Source organism: Struthio camelus, chromosome 2 (genome assembly GCF_040807025.1).
Source record: "Struthio camelus isolate bStrCam1 chromosome 2, bStrCam1.hap1, whole genome shotgun sequence".
Classification (NCBI taxonomy): Eukaryota; Metazoa; Chordata; class Aves; order Struthioniformes; family Struthionidae; genus Struthio; species Struthio camelus.
In genome coordinates, this window is record NC_090943.1 from 134,547,521 (window position 1) to 134,571,876 (window position 24,356).

A 24,356-nucleotide genomic window follows, 5' to 3' on the forward strand; every position below is an offset into this window, starting at 1 on the left:
TGAAAACCATGTTATCAACACCCTCAGAGAGTGACAGATTTCCTGCCCTGTCCCTGGGGACCCCCAGTGTCAAGCTACCCATCCCTCTTGTGCATGGTTTAATTGTGGCTCTGAACTCCTCTCTGGATTCTCTCGCTTCTGGTTCATTAGGGAGTTCTCACGCAGCTTCTCAGGGGCCAGCTAATGTGGCAAATCCTTTCCATTTCTTGCTGATGCATTAGCAGAATTCCGGTCTAAAGCTGTAAAACTATTCCACAGCTAATAATCTATGTTCATATACAGTGCATACATTATCATGATATGCATGTCCTTAGGACAGCTGCTTTACTATTAAGACCCATCTCATTCATAATCTGCCCATGGGGGAAACATTTTCACAGAGGCATTAAGAAATTCTCTGTCATTTGAACTAATTCATAATAATACATACATACATACATACATACATATATATACATATATATATATAAAATTCTTGCATCTTAGGTCTGTTACGAGTAGAGCTACTTTACCTGAATGCCTGCGTGGAGTATTTCCCTTCTCCCCCAGCAGAAGTGGAACAGTGCATCCCAGCCCCGAGCAGAGCAACCCAGGTGGTGTCCATGGGCAGTGAGAAGTTTTCACATGTTTTCATACTGATTTTTTATTTACTGGCATTTTACTACTTCTGCAGTAAATTGGTGCTGACTGTGAACTGGCATAAAACATGACCCATAAAAGCAGAAACATATGGTGACAGAACGTTAAGGTCACACAAAGGATAACAACTAGAAAGGTCTGCCTTGCAGAGCCCAGCTGGGCATATGGAGGAACCAGTCTGAATAAATAAAAGCCTTTCATAAGTCACGCCCACAAATGGCCCCTTTTGGGTCTGAAAATGTTCCAGCTGGCATTTGTATTACCAGCTGTGGCACCCTCTTTCTGAGAGCAGGATCCTGCTTCTGAAAAACAACGATTACCAAAAAGTTCATTTGAAAAATCAGTCCTTTTGAAAATCCACACATCAGGAAGTAATAATGGCAAAAACCTAGTATGTATTTTAAAGTCATTTCACTCTAATCTGTGGACATAAAAATCTGCGTGCTCTATTCTCAACAATATCAGGCTAAACCTTCCGACAGTTTTTTAGCTGCATTTTCAAAATGGTTAAGCAGGCCAGATGCCTTATAAGGGGGCTTCTGATGATCCACTAGGTAGGTCAGTGTATCTTTAGGGGCTTAAGTTTCTACCTCATGGAAGGAAAAGTTAATGGTGTCTTGATGCATAAATTGCACCTTAGAACAATTAGTGTGCTTGGTTCTACTCTAAAAGTTTCACCCTAACTCTGAATTTCCTGAGTCTCTAAGGATCATGACTTGGGGATAAGAATGTTCCTGCAGTCCATATTATTCTAAGAATAATTTTTAACCCCAGCTTTGATTAAACTTATGCTTAATTAAACTTTGATTAAATAAATTCGATTAAACAACACCAGCTGTTTGGCCAGGAATATATATGTAGCTGTTACACAAAATTTCCTTTCCCTTCAGGGAAAATGCAAATTGCACTAGGTTTCCAGACCTGTTTGTACTGCTTGCAAGTTGCAAGAGAGCACTGCTTTTCTATCTGGGAGAGCAGAGAGAGCACAGCTAGCTCAGACTGTGTTTAGTTACTAGGCTGGGAACAAGCAAAGACAGAGAACAGTCTTGGTCACTTAGACCAAAGATCAAGTTCAGAGATGAACAAGTGACCCAGATGTAGGTGCAGAAAGGCAGAGCTCTTAAAGAAAAGAGAGACGCAGGGTAGTAACACACTGCTACAAGTTTCTTGCTGCCGTTGGGCCTAAATGTGAGAGTCGGGTGATATTTGGGAAAAGGTAAACTCTTCAAAGAACGAAGCTCCTTAACATCTTCCCCAGTCACTAAATCAGTCTCTCTGGCTGGGGATGCTCACTCACTGCGCTTAGGTGCCCAAAGGCACCCCTTTCACATTGTGGCTGCCCAAAAGACCATGTCCTATTGGAGCAGTGATTTGATGAGAGCAGACTCTGACTCCTTAACTGTTAGGCTTAACTGTCCGCTATAACCATCCATTACACAGCATACCCAGATAAAACCTCCAGCTGTTACAAAAAACAACAGCTCATCAAGAAAAGCCAGCATGAGCGCTTCGGACAAATGCTTTGCTTTTTGCGTTAGCTCCCTGTTGATTAAATCAGCTCAAGGCCCCTTCAGACCATCACGGCTCACAGAAAGTTTGGCCACAGCTACGAGAGGTGATTATTTTGTCTCTGTGCTCTGAATTGTCTCACCATTTACATAGCTTTCAAATCCCAAAGCTAGCAAATGACAGGCTCCCTGCGTGGAAACAGACCATTCAGAAGAGATGGCCCACGACAAGGTAAGTGTCTCCTCAGAGACATAACAGTGGCTACTGCCCTTGCTGCTTTAATGATTATAAAACCAATGTGGCCATGCTTTCCGTTTGAACTGACTTTGCTTTTACTGTATTAATGCTAGTTTGCATGTTTATTACCTTGCCCATTTCAAAATTCACTGAGCTGAATCTTAATAAACAGATATATTCTGAATGGATTTTGTTATTGTTGCTTTTTTTTTCCTGACCATTAAGGCTCATTATCTAGAGTCATCAGCTGTTTTGCTTTGTTTCCCATCTGCTCATATAGTACTAGGATTCTGGGATTTTTTCCCAGTGTGTGAGATAATTTCTGCAGATGGGAGAGCCATTTCCACTGTTTTGATTCTTTTCCCATGGGGTTTCATGTGGCCATTGGTGGGTCAAAAGAGAATTGCAAATGGCTTTCATTAAAGATATTTCCATATCTCAGAAATTTGTCAAATCTGAAGATTTTCAGGATCATGTTACTAGCTGGAGTCAGTGGACGTTTTTTTCTAGGAGGATTTTCAATGCTTTCCCTCTCAACAAAGCCTCTGTTGTCTGAAGTAAACAAGGAATCTTGTTCAAGAACAAATCTTGCTCAATTTCAAGTCACAGAGAAAAAACAGCCTTGCCTGTGGTTGGGAAGAAAATAGCATTCTAGTTTCATTGCTGTTAAGAGTAGCAGAAACTGGAACTTAATGAGACTTTGAGGGCCACATCTAGTCTCCTGTGACCTCTGGTAACCACCTCATATAAAATCTTTAACTCATGTTTCAGTTAGTTTGTCGTATTGAAAAGGTGTTTCAGTAACTTGCCCCTCTGATTGCTAGCAGGCCTCTGCTAACTTCCAACCTAAGTAGGCTTTGGTGAGTTTATGCCCATTTGTTCCCATGCCTGCGCTGTCCATTTGCTTGAATAGCTCTTCTCCCTCCTCAATCTTTATTCCCTCCTGTATTTATAGAGAGCAGTCACATCTGTTTCAGCCTTTTCTCTGTGAGGCTTAACTCTTGTACAGTTTCTTGCTGTAAAAATATGCTGTCCATTCTCCTGACCCTGCTCACAACTCTCACCTGAACTTGTTTCAATTTATACTCATATTCCCTGGCTGTGGGAGGTAAAATTCTGCTTTCAGTCCTGAAGCTGAAATACAAGCGCATACCTGTTTCAGTTCCTGCTGTCTCAGTGCAGTATTTTCTCTTGGTCTGCATTTTGATAGACTTTTTTAATTTTCAGGTGATCACTTGAGGTCGATATCACTCAGAACTAGAAAATGCCCTCCCCTTTTTTTTCCCTCTATGCACATGGCATTCATTTTTGAACATAAATTGAGTGGCTACAAAATTATTTTGGTTAGTTATTCTCTGATACATCTCTGACACCTTTTCATGACATTCTCCTTCCACACCTGTAATTCCTATATTGATTCCTTAGTATCTCCGATACTAAAATTGCCACAGAAAATGGCTTAAGTTTGATACTGCATTTGGAGTAGGCAGCTTGTGCTCGAGGTGAGCCTCTACCTCTCTCGCTTTCTAGGTGTAGGGCTCTGCAGGGCTAGGTGTAGGGCTAGGTGTAGGCTCTGTAGCCTCCTTTCCCAATTTTACCTGTATATATCACCAGGTACCACAGTTAACAACTCTCTGTTTCAAATTTGCTATAACTCGGACTAGATTTCAGATGCATTTCTCCATGTTCACAGTGCAAAACTGCAGGCTCTTCTCCAAGTCCTGGGGCTCCAACACTAAGAAAACACCTCTGGCCTTGCTCCAGGGGAATAAAGCTGGTCCCCTCCACCCTCAGGTAAATCCACCTCTGAGAAACACTGCCCTCTCATGCAGCTATTACCCGGCTTTTTGGAGAGATTATTCAGAGGAAGCCTCTGCAGTGATAGGAAGTTCAACAGAAGAAAACTCACAATTGTTCAGCAAGGCTTTTCATCCTTCAAATATAGAAATCCAAGAAGGCTCAATCTTCATTACTTTTCCTTTTCAGAGGAATATATGGGCTCAGGAAAGGGTTGGCCACATTTTTGGTTAAAACCAACATCTCTGCATAGAAATGTTTCATATTTGCTCATGGTTTTAAAACTTGTCATGATATGCATGGAGGAGGAGGGGAAAGATTTTTAATAAAAGGGCAAAATTACTTTAATAAAGGCAAAACTACTAGGACTATTAGAAGATAATTGTATTTAAGATGAAGACTAACGCTAGGAGATCACATACGGCTAGTGTGAACCTCCCAGGAGCATCAGAGAATCCCAGCCATGGCCTGAGACCCTCACTATATTAGATGCTGTATAAACCTAAAGAACCAGGAGAAAGTGTATATAAAGAAAGTTAATACTGGTAGACCTTTTAATAGGCCTCAGACTTACATAAAGCATGCAATTATGCTTCGTAAGTGTAGGCTTTTACCTTAAGTTAGGTCAAAAAATAATTTCAGAGGAGAAAGAACCAAAGGAGATACTCATAGGAGAAAATCTGTAGAAGCAGTGAACTTTTCACCTCCAACAGCTAGAAATGACCACAGGGTACAAGATCAGATGGTTCACTTAACTGCCGAGTAACAAAATTAGGCTAAAAGTTAGATCTAGTTTGCCCAGAGGCAACCTGACAAATTAGATTCATCCACTTGCCATATTGGTATTAATGCACTTTTATATTAGTGAACAGATTACAAAAGAAGGCTTTGCCTTGAGGCAGGGTTTTCTGGCACCGAACTCATTTTCAAGCTGAGGTTGTCCCCTGAAGGCACAATGAGACCTCACTTCTTTGCAGCTGAAGATCTGATCCTCAGCAAAGATTTACCACTAACCTGTGAACAGCTCTTAACACTTCAGAACTAAAAAAGATGCAGATTTCTTTCTATGAAGCTGTATAAACTGTACAGTCTCTGTCTGTATCTTTGCAGTAAAGAAACGTTTAGTTTACATCCATCTAAAATCATTCAATGTACTCCATTGCTAATATTTTCAAAAAAGTTCTTTTAAAGTCAGTTTTCCAGAGTGTTTTTTCGGGACAGGCTTTGTAAACCCGTCCTGGCCCACAGTCCTGGCTGAGAGTCAGGGGTGAGAACTGCTGAATATGCAGACGGCCACCACTCTCCATGCTAAGGCCATGGTGCTGGTGGGCTCATACACCCGTAGTCTCACGGCCCTAATGTCGGTCGTGAGTGTGAGTGTTTTCAGCACGAGGCTTCCCTTTTGCAGCTGAAACAGCGTGGAGTCGTGCTAACCCGGGAGGGAGCCGCGACTCAGGAACGCCTTCCTTTTTCCTCGGAAGATGGAAGACTCTCAAAATTAACTGCATGACATTATGGCTCATCTGTCTTGTCAGGTTTGATTCTGCTGTGACAAAGTGACGGCCGCTCCCTGTCGCGGAGAGCGACGCCGTGCCTCCGAGCGCTGCGCTCCTGGAGCGGCGGCAGCGAGCCGAGGCGTAGCTGTGCTCTGCACGCAAAGCAGCTCAGCGGAGTGCGGCACGGAGGGTGAGGCTCGCGCAGATGTTGTGTTAGTTAGTGCACGGCAGCCAGCCCGGCCATCGCTCCTTGGCTTTCCTACTGGCCCTGCTGTCAGCCGGAGTTGGCCCTGCCGTGCCTCGCAGAAAGCCACAAACCCCAGTGATCTGCATCAGCTATCATCCCCTCCTCGCTCTCTTCCCCGCAATTAGTGCAAATTACTGAGGGCTGTAGTTTCAAGAGCTATAATTTTAAGCAGGCACAGTCAGTAAACCAGAGATCTTGCTTGCACTCGCGAGGAGAAAGTGGCTGTAGAAGCACCTGATCGAGACTGATCCGTTTTTCCTTTAGAGGGCAGTGGTGTTCGCCGTACAAAAGCTGCATTCACAAGGAGCTAAAACCGTCGTCATTAACCACTGGGGTCAGCAGGCACCAAAGCAAGAGCAGCTAATAGAAAATAGGACTGAAGTGATGCTGTGGCCATACTGTGTCCTACAGAAGAGCATTTCACTCTGATAGACTTTATGCAATACTCTGTGCAGGGGCTTATTAATTTCTCTTGTTTTTGTTCAGTCATCAGTAATCAGACAAGTAATTAGGGCTCCTCAGAGAGGCCTTCCTTTCTCCTGCCACATCATGACAGCGGTTTGGGCTGAAGCACTCCTTACTACTAGTGTCTGCCAAATTAGCTACTGCCTCTTGCAGAGCCAGATGAGGCCTTCCTGTTAGATTTATGCCAAACCTGTTAGCAAAGCAAAACGAGAGTTGATTTGAAAAGCAGAACTCACCTTTTCATGGGCTTAGGTGAGGCCTCCCGCTCCAGGTTGGAGGACGCGTGCTTCACGTGCATTGCATTGTAGGAGGTGTGAGTGTATTCATTCTCATCGCTGTAGTCGGGCCCGAGTAATGTCCGAGCCCATGTCCCCATGTCATAAGGAGGAAGTGTCCCCCCAAATTCAGAGGGCAGGCATTCAGGGTGTATTAGCTGGTGAAGGCTGTTCAGATTGTTACCATGGAGGAAGATCTTTAAAAAAAAAAAAGGAAGAGAGAGAGTTCAAAGTCATTATCAGTTCCTTACTTCGGTGAGTACAGTAATAATAACAGTAATGATGCGTGCAGCGTCATTAGTTGACACTGCAGTTTCAGGTGGGAATTTCATAGGCATTCAGCATGCATTCAGGCAGAGGAGAGGAGAGCGATTAGCTTTGGTGTAGATAGGTGCAGAAACAGGCTAGTGCTCTAAGCACTTCTTAAAATCCTGATTCACTTACTTTTGGTGCATGACACTCTCACTTTCTTAAGTACCAGATCAGGGAAAGTCAAAGTCAGGGATAATAACCGATTATCACTGTGTAAGAGGATAGAGACTTGTACAAAGAGTGGCGAGAAGAAAAGGAGGTAGTGGAGCCTACGGGAAGAAAATGTGAAGAATATGTCCTCAGCTTCTGAGAACGTAGCCCAGCTCGGCACCCGGTGACTGATGTTTCCCACTGGTGTGCCATTCTGCTGAGCCATTTCACACTGCTTTGGTTCTTATCTGTCCCTCTAATTCCTCTTTGCTCTCAAATTGGTACTATCCTTAGCTTGCATAATTTGCATCAGACACACTCCAGTGCAGGTTCTGGGGCATTCTGAGACATGGTCTAGCGTTTGTTTCATCGACTTGAGAGTACAAATGGATAAGAAGACTGCAGGACAACAATTCACATGCTGTTTACTGGGGAAGGCCTACTTCTTCTGCAGCGTGAGCCAACAGCCTTGAGGCATGGACATTCTTATGGAAACCAGTGAATTAGCGCTATGTGCTCAAAGTCAACTTGCTGAAGAAACAAAAAAGGAAATTTCACTCCCACTAAAAGAGTTTCCATTGAGCAGAGGTTTCATTCTCTGCTGGTGACTTCAGCCATGCCTGGTAATGCCTCCAATGCGACAACTCTCTCTACCCATGAGCGTGTCCCATTAAATGGTGTCTACACTCTGTCAGTGATTGCAGTTCTCTGGTGGCTGGCTCAGATTCTGAAAATAACCCACCTCTGCTGAGTTATTGATTCAATTAGACCATTGCAAACTCTAACTAAAGTTTTAGTAATAGCTACAGTTCTCAAAAGCCACTTGAAAAAATCAGAGAGAAAAAGAATGAGGTAAAGAAAGCAGGCAGTATTCAGTCACTCCACATCTGAGCATCCTACCTCCCACCCCCACCCAGCCCTCTAATTACCCTTTTTCTTGTCTTGTCTTTGAGGAATGGTTTGATTAGTGTGTACAAGGCGTGGATATACCAGGGCTGGTTGACAAAATGGACTCCTCCAAAACGGGCAGGAAAGCTGTCCTAAAGGAAGAAAGAAATGGAAGCCAGTTAATAGATGCAGTGCTTTAGTCAGGCAGTCAATAGGATGAAAGTCAGAGGAAGAAGTCTGCCTCTTACCATCTGCAATAGCTAGCGAGCACTGGGCTTGGCTGGGAGGGGGCAGGGGGGAAATGGAGAGAGGAAGAAGCCGAGAAACGCTTGCATTGCTTTTTTCTGTTAGCAGATACAGTCCCTTCTCCCCTCCCTACACTAGCACATCAATTGCTAATGATTTAAAGTAGACTCTCCAGACACTTTGCATGAACGTTTTTTAACTCCATCAGGACATCTGACTTTGCCAAGACGGGAAGTGAGGCAGGGCTGGTGAACACAGCTCCCTTGAGAGGCAGCTTTCTAATTTCTCATTGTGTTGCATAACGAAAGTCCCCAGTTCCCACGCACGTTGCTACACACCGCTCACCTTTTCACCCCTCTGCCTCCCTGCCTCCCTCCTGCTAAAATCATCATTACAATGGCTGACCTTTCAGGGTGAGCGAGCAGCATATTATGGGGAGGAGGATGGGTGGGAAATGCTGATAAGTGAAGGTGTTGCGAGAGAGCACCATGACGGCACCATGGAAACTGGCAGAACCAAGTGCTTGCTACAAGGTTTTGTACAAACACCCCCTGCATTAACATTCAGGTAGCGTCGTCCCGGGGAGGTGTTTGCGAAAGCATCCTACTCCGCTCAGGCAGCGTGGTACAGTTAATAAAAGAGGAGGTTGCTGGTGCATTTTAAAGGTTACTGTACATTGTGATGAGTATTTTGTACTTACACTCTCATCTAACAAATGTCAGTCAGTCAGGGATGAGCCTAGCATCTCCTCACTTGCATAAATAGTGGGATGGCCACCGTTCCCGTGTGCAAATACATGTCCAGAGAGAGGAGAATTGCCTGGTTCTCCCTGGCAAAGGGCAATCCTTACGGAGCCTGTATCGTCCTCCGAGTGCTCATAACCCTTGTCATTCACCATTAAAAGAAAGATTATAATCAAATCTACTCCTTCAGGGCTTTGGCTTCAGGACTAATGCAGCATTCATCGCCCACACAAAATTAGCGTAGAGTATTATGGGGCTTTCTTTTGCCTTTCTCTGTAGAATCAGAGATTTAGCACAGCTGGTGAGGATATGGGGTGGATTTGTGAGGTGATATGGAAAATCCCCTTACACACCTGCCTAGTGTAGTTTCTGCACAGCTTCAAGGTCAAATTATTCCCCAGATTTAGCACTGTGTAGGCATTCCGCCAACTCCAACTACCATCTTCACCCAAGTCAGATTGGCAGGAACTTTTACGCTCCTCTGTAGCACAGGCTGTGCATTACCGTTGTGGTCATCTCAAAATACACTCACTTAATGTTTGTGAGGGGCCATAGGCATTAAGTGATACCTTTGTCTCTAGCAATAGAGTAGTGTAAGCCACTTATACCTATAACATGTCAATTTAACTGAAGTCATTACAAAAATCAGTCTTCGATTCTCTGTTGCAAAACTGTGGCTGCTAAGCCAGTACATAGGAGGCCAGACTCGATAATATAACAGGCAGTCCCCTTTTAAATTCTAGAAAACTATAAGCTGCACCTTTTAAGGAAAACTCATGCTCTGTTAAGATGTATTATTGCTCATTCACTCTAAAGAAAGATGATTATTTCCATTGTTACTGGGATATTAGTCAGAATTTAGGGACGTGGCTCTGGCTGATATAAACTACTGCAGTCGCAGTGACTTCAGCAGAGCTGTCATGAGAAACACCAGCTGAGAATCTGGCCTTTATTCTAAGCTCACCTAGAAAAATCATTGACAATTAGAAATGCGAGGCAAAGCCAAAAGTGGCTTTCTACCCTATAATGACCTAAAATTGGGTTTCAGACCAGACCAGAGCCAAGAATGCCCATCTAATGGGAAATTCATATATATCAGCAGTTGCTTTGCTCCCACATGGGAATGAAAATTTAAAGATTTGAAGCTTTTCATGCAACAGCAGGAAAACAAATACAAAAGCCAGAAATAAATAACAGGAAAAAAAAATTTAAGAGAGATCAGAATGTTCCAGCCTGTTCCAGCCATTTTATTCTGTGTAGTTGTCTAAGCAGGTAACATCCCACAGGCTGTAGCTCTACGGCTGAAGTTTTGGAATCTTTTGCATTTTGGTTCATTTTTTGACCATAACTGTATAGGTCACTGCAGGGTATACAGCCTGTATGTGAAGCAAGAGACGGTAAAGATGTGAAAACTGAAAGGCACAGGAATAACTTGAAGATACAGAGATTTACAGACCCAAAAAAGAAAATTGTTTTGCCATCTCACTGCAAAATACAAATGATATTAATCACAATCTCCAAAGGGAAATGTCAGTCAGACTTTATTTCCAAGGCCAAACTGTTTGGCTTAGAATATATTTGCCAGCCTTAATGATACCACCCTACCCAAAATGAACTAAATGATAAGAATCATAGAGAACAGTCAGAGGTTTAAATTGGCAGATTGCCTCTGGAAAGGGTTTATTAAGGAAAAGGAAGTACTTTCTTACACAGAAAATGAAATTTGTGTCCACCCAACATAGACTGTTGAGTCCATAAACTAGATTCTATCTATCTAGTACATCAGTGGATAAAGTGTTACAGGAAAGCTGCTCGTATAACAATTTTATTTAAAGGTAACTAACTGCTTTATTTTCATCCTGAAGATACACCTAAAAAGCACAAAGAACCTTGAAAAGGCAGCATGATGATCAGAAAAAAACAAAGAACATTTTTGTGCGTGTAGCTTTCTACTAATTTTTATTCCTTGCCCTACTAAACACAATAAGCTCAGCTTGACTTTCATCCCCTCAGTCCACCTGCATTTGTAAGGCTGTCAATTAGAACAAGGACAAAAGTATAATTTTTTTAAAACTAAATAAATTTGATATGGGAATCATCAAGACACTGTTTGGAACCCCAACATACCAATTTTGCAGAAGTCCCTAATTAGAGCAGAGTTGCCTTGGAAAGAAAAGCTCTCGTCTGGAGGTATGTCTTGCACAGTTCCAGTAAGATGTATGAGACCTTTCCCACACTCCACTTAGTGTCTCTGCTGCTTTCCCTGGGGCAAGGTGAAAGAAACTGAAATTGATTTTCTGATGGAGAGCATTTGCTTTTAGGAATTCTCTTTTGATTTCTCATGTCTTGTGATTCCTTGGGAAGGTGTATTTTATAATGAGGTACATTTTTTGGAGTCTATTGTGAAAAGGAGCCTGGGATCATGGAGCCTTTTCTTAACCTGATTACTTGTTAAAACTGTACCCAATCATGAGAATATATTTACATTTCATTCTAATGGCATAAATGAACTAGTGAAGAAACTACAGCAGCCAGGGATTGGTCTAATTATTTGTGGGTATTATTGTCAACTTATCTGAAAGCCACCTGGACATATTTGCATGTCGCTCAGAGATGTAACTGCAACGTGAATAAATACTTCCAAACTGGTGTTAATCTAGCTAACTTGCCACTGAGCAATAGGAGGGGCGAAAGATCATAAGGATTTGTGATATCTTCTTGGGCAGTTAGCTCACCCCAGAATGGGACCAGGTCTTCTTCACTGGGACCTGAAGTGAACTAAAATAAAGAAAACATCTGTCCATACTGCAGCTGCACCTTTCCTAAATAGTGTAGGCAAAAGAGAAAGAAAATTGTCAAGACACAGGGTTCTTTTGGTTGTTACAATCGATTGACTGAAACTGGTGCTAGATGGGACTTCTCTTTTGCCTGATTTTTCATTTTTGACTTTGTACGTATTTTTGCCACTCCTTTCATTGATTTCCCTCTGCAGCATCCCCAAAGAAGAAACAGGAATGAACACTTGAGTGCCATAGCAGGGCTGCCACAGGCCTCAACACATCTGTCATTTCTGAGTGTAGAAGTTTCTCCAAGCTTGCAGATCAGAAAAAAATATTATGATCATTGATTCCTTCTCCTTCCAAACCTCCTGGTCTATGAAGTCTGTGAATGGAAATGAGTCTAAGACCCAAAAATCTCCTGTGCATAATATTGTGTTAAATAGTTTGGGAGGAAAAGCTACGAGGTGAGTGAGAGAGAATTTTTCACTATTTCTGCTTCATCCTGCCTTCACAACATCCGTTTCTTTTGGAATGAGTATGCACCAGAAACCTTTTACTGTTTGTTTTTCTGAGCTCCTTGGTTCTGAGAGCTAAAAATGAAAATAATTTTTCAACACTCAAGACGTACATCTCCTCACATCGAAGTGCAGCAGGAAAGTAAAACAATTTTTGGATTATGAAAATTAGAAATAAGTCTAGCTTGAGATCCACAGCTAATATTTTCAGATTGTATCAACTGGCTTAGCAGAGGAGTGATCTGAGCTCAAAAACCAAGTTAGAGCATATTTCTAGATTCGGGATATCTGGATTTTGGACATAAATATCTCTAAAATTCTTTCATAAGTTCTACTCTTTGCAGTCAGGAAAGCAAATGCACATCTTGCCATCCAAAAGCACTTTAATCTGGGCCGTAAACTCCCTGGTTTAATGCAAATCAAAGTATAACTCCCTTTGAATGAAAATAAATTCCCTTAGATTCTGGAAGATTTCAATCATAAACAAAACTGTTTAAACTGAAAGGTCATTTAAACTGAGGATATAAACAACATCTTCATGTCTCTGAGCTTACATAATCAGTCCCTATGGTAGGTTAAGGCTCCCACAGACAGCATTAATAGCTTAGTAAGATTTTATTAATAGTTCAATGATAGTTTCTCCACAGAGAATTTCCGGGAGTGGGTGGTATTAACAGATTGGTGCAATAAGGGAAGGAGGCTTTCAACTCTCGATCTTTGGATTCAAATTTGGCCTCTGAAATAGCGACAACATTTGAAAGTGGTTGTCCTCTGATTGTATGGTTTTGCCAGATTTTGGAGAAGTCGTGTCTATTAAAAACATGTCCCTGAGCACATTTGAATGAATGCATTTTAACATCCTTGGTGCAGACAAAGCACGATGTCTTATAATAGGTGTTAGGAGAGAAAGTGTCACCCCCGTCACTATAGCTTCAGCTTCTAATTTTAATGCAGCTTCTAAGAGGGGAATGCTTAATTCAGAAAACCCTGAGGCCAGGAAGAGCAAGATGCAGCGGCCAGACCCAGGAAAGGATGAGCTGGAGGCTGGGCTGTTCCCACACCGCCCCGAGCAGTCCCCGAGCACCTGCGGCAAGTGCTACTGTTGCTCCCGTGCCTGCTCTGAGACAAGGCAGGTTCAAATCCCCAGCTGGACAGTTGCTCTTGCTTCTGTTATCTCATTTCAATCCCTTGTGTTTTGGAAGAGATAGGGAAACCAAATTAATGTTGCCAGTGGGAATAGTAGCAAACTCATTTGCTTCTACCTTGGCATGCCCTCAGAGTACTCAGAATATGGAAATAGTTGCAAAGTAAGGGGAAAACCATTCAAAAAAAAAAAAAGGCATTGATGCTAACAATATGGCAATCTTGACCTGCTCAAACTACAACTGTAAAAAGAATTATTGCAATCAGGAAAAACTCATTAATTTTACTAAGCTGTGAATGTGACTGTTCACACCAAAATGCTCTCTTTTCTTTGATGCATAGAGTAGCAAAGGACTGGAGCAAAACCACAGGAAAATATGAGCGTTTGGTTTATTTTTACACTGCATACCCACACATGTACGTTAGTATGCTCTGAAGTACTGCTGTCAGAAAAACGGAACTGAAAAATGAACACTGGGATGCATTCTCCTCGAATTTCTCATTATGTTTGTTATCTCTCCTGCTACACTCGATAACTTTTAAAATTCAGTCGTTTGCAGTGGGTTTCTCCCAGTCATTATTGCACATTAATGAGGTCCTACAGAGCATCTGTTCATGGGTGTTGGCAGATGGCACCAATAAATCAGGTTATAGAACACAGATTTGTTCCGTAAACTTTGATTTGTCCTGATAGAATCATGCTGTCATATCATCTGGTCTAACAAAATAACTTGTAACCTTGGGGCAGAAGGAGGATTTCTTCACTGCTTCTCTACAAGCAATCCTTTGCTGAACCAGCTCAGAATAATTTGAGAAGAGAATGTTTCCCCAACGCACTGACTCCTCTGGGTTGACGCCATAGCCCAGTGCTGCTTTTTGCTTGGCATGTGCCTCTGTTGATCTCAAAGCGCTTCACAAACTTGAGATACAGACTGAGGCTTCCTCCAGAAGAATGACAAGTCAAGTAATCGTGAAAGAAGTAGGAGGTTCATTCAGGGGCTTGGTTCAAGAGGTACACAGAGAAATGAGGAATTCAAAAGGTGATTCAGAAACAGCTATAAGGAGGTAATGCTCTGAAGCACTAATTTGTGAGTAGCACATGCGCGTGTGCTAGTAGGGTACCAGTTGTTCCAGTTGTAGCACGTGCGCTGTCAGATTTATAACACTTTGCTCTAGACTAGGCCAGATTAGGCAAGGCCAGATCAGGAAGCTTCTGACTGAGTAGAAAGATTAAACGTCACATGCCAAGCCGAGGACAGGCAGCTTGGGTCACAGAAAGGGGAGGCAGAGTGGAAAGGGACACAGACTAGCTGGAGGCTATTTTAGCAGCCAGTTCTAGCAAATTGGGCTAAATCCTCTCCAACACTGTCCTGATTTTTGGTGTAAACTGTAGCTCGGAAACACTTTCACACCCAGATCTCTTAAGTGAGGGTGACTGCAAGCTGAGTTGCTTCTGTTGCGGTATCTCACTGAACATGAAAGTCTGGAATTAGTTGTGGGGGAAGCGAAAAGCAGTAGGAAGATCGTCAAAGCTAAAAGTAGTCTAGGGTTTAATTAGAAACTGTAAAATGCACTGGGCATGGAGAAAGCCTGTCCTCGAGGCTTACTGAATGAATGCATGTGCTGCTTGCTGAGGTGTGTAACCACAAGTAGGCTGTAACATTTAACAACCTACCCCAAGCTATTAAGGCAAGGGATAGCTGCGACCGAGCAACTTCGGTTCTGCATTTGAAACCATGAGAATAGCAATGGCGCCACACAAAAGCCAGGTTTCGTAGAGGAGTGACATTTCTCTAATCCTTTCCCTGATGTCAGGAGCAAAAGTGATGCTGTTTGTGCCTGGGTGAGCCACTGGTGAGCTGTATGCTGGCAGGGTTCATCCAGCAAGCTGCTGTTCAAAGGTCAACACTAGCTTTATTCTGACAAAGTGTTTCACTGAAAACTGTAAATGGCTTGTTACTTGTTTAAGAAGATTTAGTTTTCCTTCCGGAAGACATTCGCATGACTTACATTGCCTCCTAGTACTAGCCAAATACAGAGACCCTGCTCCATATTAGTAATGCTTCTTTTCTTGTCATTCTATAATTATGATTGCACTCACTTTCCTCTCCCTACCCTCCTAAACCCTGCCCTACCTGACTGCAGCAAAACCTTGACCTGAGAGGAGTTGCTCAAAGAAGTGTTTTTTCTGGTAGCTAGATTTTGCTACAGGACCATCCAAAGTAAAATGGCCACAAAGAGAATGAGCATGGCCAGCAATGAAAGTCAAAGTCCATCTTAAGTCATCTTTAAGGAAAGACCATCCTAATTTCCTTAGACATGAAAAAGAAAAAAAACCCCAACACCCAGAGAGCATTGAGGTTAAAAAGGTTGCAGTGGAAAACTTGACCTGAAAAATGTTCCGTTTTTAATATGCATTTTTGGAAAAAGAATGACTTAAGGATTATTTTTAATTGGAAGCAATTTTTAAAAGTTAGCTCTAAACACAAGTAATTAGTGCTATTAACAACTGTAGCCGGAATCTGCAATTTTCCTTAGCTGACCTTATTTAAACCTCTCTCTGCCTGGCTATTTCTATTTCCATAGAAAGGCCTTGCATCCATCCTGAAAGCAATAGATCCGTGGGACACTGTAATTTGAAGTACAGGGTGTGGAGGATTTAGGGCAGAGAAGATGACTCTGAGGAAAATCCACTAGGATTTAAAAGACTGGTGAAAGCAGAGAGTCAAATGCATGACAGTCAAAAAGCAAGACACAAAAAGCATAAACCGCAGCAGCTCATTTCTTGTCCAACAGACGGTGCAGGAGTTTTAAAAGAAAAACCTGCTATGGAGTCTATCTCTTTAGATAGGCATTGTTCTGCTGAGGCGTATTGCTAGAGAGTTTGGGTTGTGTATGCAAAACATTTATTCTCTATTTTCTTCGCATTGCCATTTGCTATATCTGTTTCAACTGTTATCTGCCAAAAAAAGCCCTACTTCTGAGTGAAGTGGGCAATGAAGGCCAAAATGTCATAATGAGGACAAATCCCACAGCATTACCCACAGCAATGCCCATAGCATTAGTTAAAGTCAGCCAAAGAAAAGCAATTAAAAAAGGTCTTATGGCACTTGCCTTTCATCTCCGGAGACCTATTGACTTTGTAGCAAAACTTTCTGTTTTGCCTACGAAAGTGCCAAGGTATTATATAGGGATCATACAGTAGTATCAAACTTGTGCTGCAATTGAAACCTGATGATGGAGAAAAGAAGATTCTGTTATTTATAGCGCTGGGTAGCCTATTTTGTGTTGAGCAGGACTCTGCTGTAACTTGGCCTAAATGAAACCAAGAATCTTCTTAAAGCTTTTGAATGTGTATTCACATATAGAGAGAGGCATATAAAGGGATTATAAACCGTTATTGTGAAGCGATTATAAACTAGCACAGGTCATAACAATTTTGAGGAAATAGATTTTTTGTTGGCATTTTTGGACTGACTGAAATGAAACATTTGTCAGAGATTATATCCGTTCCGCATCTAGCAAGAAGTTACAAAAACTCTTTTTTGAGTTGACTTCTCCATACCACTACTTGAAGGGATATTCTAGGTTTCTAGCATCCATTTTTTTAGGGCTGTTTTGCTAAACTGAAGCTGGATTTACATCTTATTTTACTGAGAATTTCAAAATTTACCCTTTTTTGTTTCAGATTAGAACCTCATTTTAGAATGGAAGGTTTTCCTCCACCTTACCTTGCAGAAACCCCTGTTGTCCTTGTCGAACATACCCTTGGTGAAGACATCTTGCAGTTCTTTTTTCTCCTTCAACAAGACTGCGTGTGTATGTCAGGGGGGTGAGGAAAACTCTGTGACCTCCTTTTTTTGTTTTTAGAGGGAGGCACAGTGCTAAATGCCTATGCAATGCTTGAAACACAGCTATGGGGGGATTCAATAAAAGGCAACTAACTGCATTAGATAAGCACCTGGGTGCAGCAGGCACCTTTGATTGCACTTCATGTACAACCTCCTGTTCTTTAGAGCAATAGGAGCCTAGGAAAAAATTAAAGGTTGATGTATGTTATTTGCATCATTCAATCTCTGTATTTTTTCTAATATAGTAGTAAGATTACTCTACTTTCCTATCCCTTCATGCTGAAGTGAAATTTGTTTCATGTATTTGTATTTCACAAAGTCCAAGATAATCCCATGGCTGAACTGACAGGAGCCAATGTGTTGGCTCCTCAATAAAATATAATCTCTTTGTGTCTGCCCTTTTCTGATCTCTCTCTCTCTCTCTCTCTCTCTCTCTCTCTCTCTCTCTTTTTCTTTTTTTTAATAATGCAGCAATGCTGTGGTAATAAGAAACCTGACTGTAATTGAATGTCCTTGAAATATGTTTTGAGAACCAAAAATATATATAATTAATACTTAGCTATTTTTACAGTGGTAGAAAGCATTTTAATCTTCATGACATTTTCAACACCTTGCATTTAAGAAACAAATATGAAAGCCATTTGCAGCAAGGAACCCGATGCTATACAGTATAGAGAGCACTGATGTCTTTCTGCCATGATGGATTATTTTGTAGTAGTAAGCATTGCTAGCATCATCAACATTTAAGACTGTTTTATGCTCACTTGCAATTCCTTGCAACTTCACCAGAGTTTTACAATTTGGGCTCAAAGGTTGTGACAGGGAGCTAGGCAAGTTTTTGTGGGGACAGGGTTTTTTGGGGTTTTTTGGCGGTAGGGAAAGGGAATTGAATGTTTCTCCAGGGGAGTTGAGGGGGAACATTTATTTTCTGCACTTCAATAACATTTCTAAGACTACTAAGGGGCAGACGTTTAATGCCCAAAGTCTTTGGGGAAGGGATCCAAATGGATGTCCATACTTGACATCCATAAATCCATGGGCCCCGATGGGATGCACCCACGAGTGCTGAGGGAGCTGGCGGATGTTATCGCTAGGCCACTCTCCATCCTCTTTGAAAGGTCCTGGAGATCAGGAGAGGTGCCTGAGGACTGGAAGAAAGCCAGTGTCGCCTCAGTCTTCCAAAAGGGCAAGAAGGAGGAGGCAGGAAACTACAGGCCTGTCAGCCTCACCCCCATCCCTGGAAAGGGGATGGAACAGCTCATGCTGGAGGCCATCTCAAAGCATGTGGAGGACAAGAGGGTGATCAGGAGTAGTCAGCATGGATTCACCAAAGGGGTAGCTGTGCTTGACCAATCTGATAGCCTTCTATGACGGAACAACTGGCTGGGTAGAGGAGGGGAGAGCAGTGGATGCTGTCTACCTGGACTTCAGCAAGGCTTTGGACACTTGTCTCCCATCACATCCTCAGAGGCAAGCTCAGGAAGTTGGGGTTAGATGAGTAGACAGTGAGGTGGATTGAGAACTGGCTGGATGGCAGAGCTCAGAGGGTTGTGGTCAGTGGCACACAGTCTAGTTGGAGGCCTGTAGCTAGCGGTGTCCCCCAGGGGTCAGTCCTGGGTCCAGTCTTGTTCAATATATTCATCAGTGACCTGGAGGAAGGGACAGAGTGCACCCTCAGCAAGTTTGCTGAGGATACTAAACTGGGGGGAGAGGCTAACACACCAGAAGACTGTGCTGCCATTCAGAGGGACCTGGACAGGCTGGAGAGGTGGGTGGAGAGGAACCTCCTCAAGTTCAACAAAGGCAAGTGCAAGGTCCTGCACCTAGGCAGGAATAACCCCAGGCACCAGTACAGGCTGGGGGTTGACCTGCTGGAAAGTAGCTCTGCCGAGAAGGACCTGGGAGTGCTGGTGGACAACAAGTTAAACATGAGCCAGCAGTGTGCCCCTGTGGCCAAGGCCAATGGTCTCCTGGGGTGCATTAGGCAGAGTGTTGCCAGCAGGTCGAGGGAGGTGATCCTGCCCCTCTACTCAGCCCTGGGGAGGCCTCACCCGGAGTGCTGTGTCCAGTTCTGGGCTCCCCAGTCCAAGAGAGACATGGCACTCCTGGAGAGAGTCCAGCGGAGGGCTACCAAGATGATTAGAGGGCTGGAGCACCTCTCCTATGAAGAAAGACTGCAAGAGCTGGGCCTGTTCAGCCTGGAGAAGAGAAGATTGAGAGGCGATCTCATAAATGTGTACAAGAAGGGGGAGGGTGTCAAGAGGATGAGGCCAGCCTCTTCTCCGTGGTGCCCAGCAACAGGACAAGAGGCAATGGGCAGAAACTGAAGCACAGGAAGTTCCATCTGAACCTGAGAAAAAACTTCTTCACTGTGAGGGTGACAGAGCATTGGAACAGGTTGCCCAGAGAGGTAGTGGAGTCTCCTTCCCTGGAGCTATTCAAAACCCGTCTGGATGTGATCCTGGGAAATATGCTCTAGGTGACCCTGCTTGAGCAGGGAGGTTGGACTAGATGATCTCCAGAGGTCCCTTCCAACCTAAACGATTCTGTGATTCTGTGATTCTGTGGGATCTGGCTTTTTACATGAGGTTTTCCTAGTGCACGTGATTTTGCTGCCCAGTGAGAATTTGCCCAGATTATGAGACTTGGAGAAGGGTCTGCGTGTGCAAATGCCAGAATTCAGGCAGGGAAGTTCTGAGCTTGAGGTATTTCCTAAACTGGACTAGGTATAGCGATACCCTATTGCCTTCAAAGCTATGATCACTGAAACCCATTAAAGTTCATTAGCTACATTCTTCCAAAAGACTGTTTGAGCTCAGCATGCCACAGCCCAGACCTGCAGGTGGAAGGTAGAACTATCCCTACTGTGGTTGCTCCTAGAGGTATTGTAAAACACAGATGGAGTCAAGGCCCCAGTGAAGCTGTACAGGGTACTTTAATATTGGGGTTTCTCTTTTTCTAAGCACTTGACTTTGCCCTTTTAATATTCTTTTTGTGTTGTATGCACCACATAAAGCTGTGCTAACCAAGAGCTGATGCTGCTCATCACATAATTGCTAAAAAGCTAAGCTTTTATCAGTCCGGCAGCGTCGACGATTACATGCTTTGCTGCAGACAGCACCTGTTTATACTCTGCAACAAATCTTTCATTCCTGCAGTACGACTTCCCTTCAGTTCACATTTCTTATTCCTCACTTCCTTTCTTTAGTCCAACCTTAAGTCTGACTTCAAAGTAACTTGATAAGATAGCACTAGGAAAATGATTTCTGCTCTCTGTGCAGGCGGAAGGAAAGCAGGGCATGAATGAGTGCAGCTTCCCAGCCTTTTCATTATCATCAGCCAATATCAGCTATCTCCGAGTAAAGGGATAATTCTAGTACAATTTTTTAGCACTTTGAACTTTTCTACATTATCACCTTCTCTCACTGCAGTTCCTGAAAAAAAAGGAGTCTGAGGAATACTAGTAAGTTTACTGTTTGAGTAGTCGCCACACTGCCTATCCCAAGAGAGTATCCTTAATTGCATTTTTAGGCAGTGCAGTGTCAGTCTGCGAGCTAAGAACTTCTCCATTGTTCTGTTGTCCTCTTAAAATTTTCCTAAGCCCATGAGGAGAAAAATGACTTTTCTGAGTTTTCTAAAACTTATGGCTATCAGGAAGGCATGATTCTATTTCTCATCCACCTCAGATCCAAAAGCCATATATCTTTTCTTCCTCCTCTTTCTTCTTACACTGGAGTAAAGTCACACATTAAGCACTGTTTTAGGATGTCTTAAAAACATTAGGCTTTTTCCACCTGAAGACCGGGCGTATGCTGTGTCATATCCTTGAGGTCATAGATGTCATTCGCCTTGACTGTAACAAGGCATTTGGCATGGTCTCCCATATCATCCTTGTAGCAAATTAGGGAGATTTTCTTTGGAGAGGTAGAATACCATGAAGTCCAAAAATTGGTTGGACTGCTGAGACTGAAGTGTTAACATCAGAGGTTCAAAGTCTGTCTTGTGGTCATTTATTAATGTTTTTTCTCTGGGACTGATACTGAAGCCAGTACATTTTAATGTCTTTGTAAATGACCTGGGCAGTGGTAGGGAGTGACTAACCTTTGTTATGGAAATAGTTCGACCCTAGGTTTCCTCGGAGCAGAGTCTCACGTCCGTCTAACAGTGAATTTAGTCATTTATTTAATTGACAGTACAGCAAAGTAACAGCTCGAGCTGGGTGCCTCTGGGGAGGGAGCCTGGACGAAGAAATTTTGGAGTAATTGTACTCCTTACAGTCAAATTTCCCTGCCTGCTAGGAAATTCCAATCTTCTTTACTGAGCCGGTGGTATCTTTCCTTTTGATTGGTTCACGTCTACATCCCGGGACGGTTGCTGTGTTCCTGTTTCATAGTGCCTTATCTTATCTGAAGGTTAACCGTTACCTCTATCTATTGTGTTCTGTATCTTATCCAAAGGCTAACGGTTACCTCTGTCCATTCTGTGCTGTATCTTTGAGGGCTGGTTCTAGCTGGTTTTGCAGTTGCATCCTCAGCAATGTCTCTCAAGCTCATTTACAATTCAATCCTGTGGCCTGCAGGCTTCATCTACTTTAGGCACTAAGCTAGGCAGTGCTAAGCTAGGCTAGAGCTAGTTGAATGTGAGTCAGCAGTGTGTTCTTGTTGCAAAGAAAGCCAGCCATGTTCTGGGCTGCATTAATGAGCATATTACCAAGAGCTGGGAGTGAAGTTTCCCATTCAGCACTCATGAGACCACATCTGGACCGCAGATGCGGTCATGAGACCGCATGCAGTTTTGGTCTCCCCAGTACAAGAAAGATACTGACATACTGGAGTGAGTCAAGCTGAGGCTACCAAGATAGTCAGGGTACTGGAGCACACGGTTTGTGAGGAGAGGCTGAGGAAACAGGCCCTATTCAGCCTGGAGAAGAAAAGGTGAAGGGAGGGATCTCACTGCTGCTCGCAACTACCTAATGGGCACTTATACAGGTGACAGTCAGTGTCTTCTCAGAGGGAAAGGACAAGAGCTGCAACAGTGGAAAACTGAACTACATTTTAGGAAAAAATTCCAGAATGAGGGTGGTCAAACACTGAAACATGTTTCCCAGAGGGACTGTGGAAGCTCCATCCGTGGAGATATTCATATTTCAACTGGACAAAGCTCTGAGCAACCTGATTTAAATTCAAAGCTGGGTCTAACTTCAAAGTTAGCCTCGCTTTAAGCCAGGGATGGGACCACAAGACCTTCAGCGATCCCTTCCAGCCTAAATTATTCTATGATTGTGTGGCATTTCACATGTGTGAGTATGTGCACATCAGAAGTTGTCAAGACGGTTCTTGCTGTGGAATTTACCTAGTCACGTTCCACACTTAGCATTGATTGATCCCTAGGTACTCAGTGCTTCAGGTTGCAACCAAGTTTCCATTTAAAGCTGAAGCTTTTATCAGCTTTAAAATATGCCACAGAATTTATTATAGACTAATGGGCAGGAAGGTAATGTTTATTTAAGATAAGCTTTACCACAAAACTCTTATTATGATCATAAATGACAGAAATAAAAAAAGAAGATAATCTGTTCAGGCCAGAGCAAAATCTGTATTGCTAATTCCCTCCATTAAACCTTTGTTCCAGGGGTGAAGGATTTCCTTGTTATCAGCAATGTGCTAGGTGAACATGAGTCATCCGAAAAGCTACATTCTCTTTTAACTGCTACACTTTTTCACACATGCCCCAATGAATATCCATCCCACCTATATCCATCAGCTTAATTAAAACCTCTCCATTATTGAATTAAAAACTCTCCATTATAGAAACTGGTAACTGGCACAGCAAGGTACCAGAGCTGAGGAAATAGTTTTAATTCAAGCTGTTCACTGGACAGCTTTCCAGTAGTGCTGGGTTATTTCTGGTAGGAGCACAGCCAGCAAGTTGGACAGCATTTCGAGACGGTAACTGAAGCCAACATTTGTCTGCAAGTGTTATTGAGAAGTTAATGATACTGCAAAACGCATTGCAGATGCTTGACCTGGGCTGCTTTTTCTTTCTTTTGTTGATGATAGAGTTTTATTGTACACGTGTAATAATTTTTTTGTATGATTTTGCACAGAAATTCAGGGTAAGGCCACTAATGATACACTTACATAAACTCTGATTTACACCAACATCTTGCTTCCTTCACCTCTACTGGTAATCTGGCTGGAAAAGTCAGTTCACTGCTTATGGTTGCCATCCTCTCCAAAATGTTCAGATCGAACATTCAGCAAACTTCCTTCTTTTTTCCCCTTAGTTCTCTGTCCTAGGCACCACATTTGTTTCAAGTCTGACTTACAACAAGTCTTAGGTTCACTCTATCATTGGACAATCTAGGAGAGACTGCACCATTAAGTGGGCTGTACTATTTGAACTGGTTGAGCTGTGAAGGAGCTCAAGTTACAGAAGCCTGCTCAGTATGAAATCCATCACTGAATGCAACAAATTCATTACTCAAAATGATTACTGAACTACCAATGTTCCCAGGAATAAAAAGCAAGGAAATATCCTAAACAGAAAGTAGTCATGTTAAAAGCATTGTCAAAACTGAAATTCTTTCAGACTATGGAAGATAACCAGAATCATTTGCTTAGTACTTCAGTCTGTATCTACAAGCAAGAAATGCCACTGGAAAGGTAGCTTTCTTTCTGGCAGAGTAGTTCTCAAGCACCTCGATCGTTAAAAATGTTTTCCCATTAACTCAGGCAGAGGAGGCTAATTATGAAAAATTATTATATCATTTTGAGCACTACTGTCAAGGTAAAACGAAACACATTAGTTGTGTGTTTTTAAATAGACATTACAGAAAAGAAGGTAAAAATAAAATGGTGTGTGATAGAAAGTTAAAGAAATAGATTTGTGATTTTGGCAGTCAAATTAAGATCCTGCCAAGATCACAGTTAGAGTTTGGGAAAAATCATTCAAGGAAACATCTACTAAAATACCTAGAATTATCTTTTGGCAAAGCAATTAGCACTTGCAAGGCAAAGAAGGACTTGCCTGAAGTTTAATCAGGTTAGATGTTACTTGGGCA

General features: G+C 42.6%; 1 protein-coding gene across 1 annotated transcript in view; it reads right to left on the reverse strand.

Annotated features, from left to right (window-relative positions):
- The window catches only part of CLVS1 (clavesin 1), a 111,477-nt gene that overhangs the window by 12,429 nt on the left and 74,692 nt on the right, over window positions 1-24,356 (reverse strand). Inside the window, exons 4-5 of the mRNA XM_009673514.2 lie at window positions 8,057-8,167; window positions 6,627-6,862 (exon numbers count right to left, since the gene is read on the reverse strand). Coding sequence (XP_009671809.1) covers window positions 6,627-6,862; window positions 8,057-8,167 — 347 coding nt within the window. The remainder of the gene's footprint in view (window positions 1-6,626; window positions 6,863-8,056; window positions 8,168-24,356) is intronic.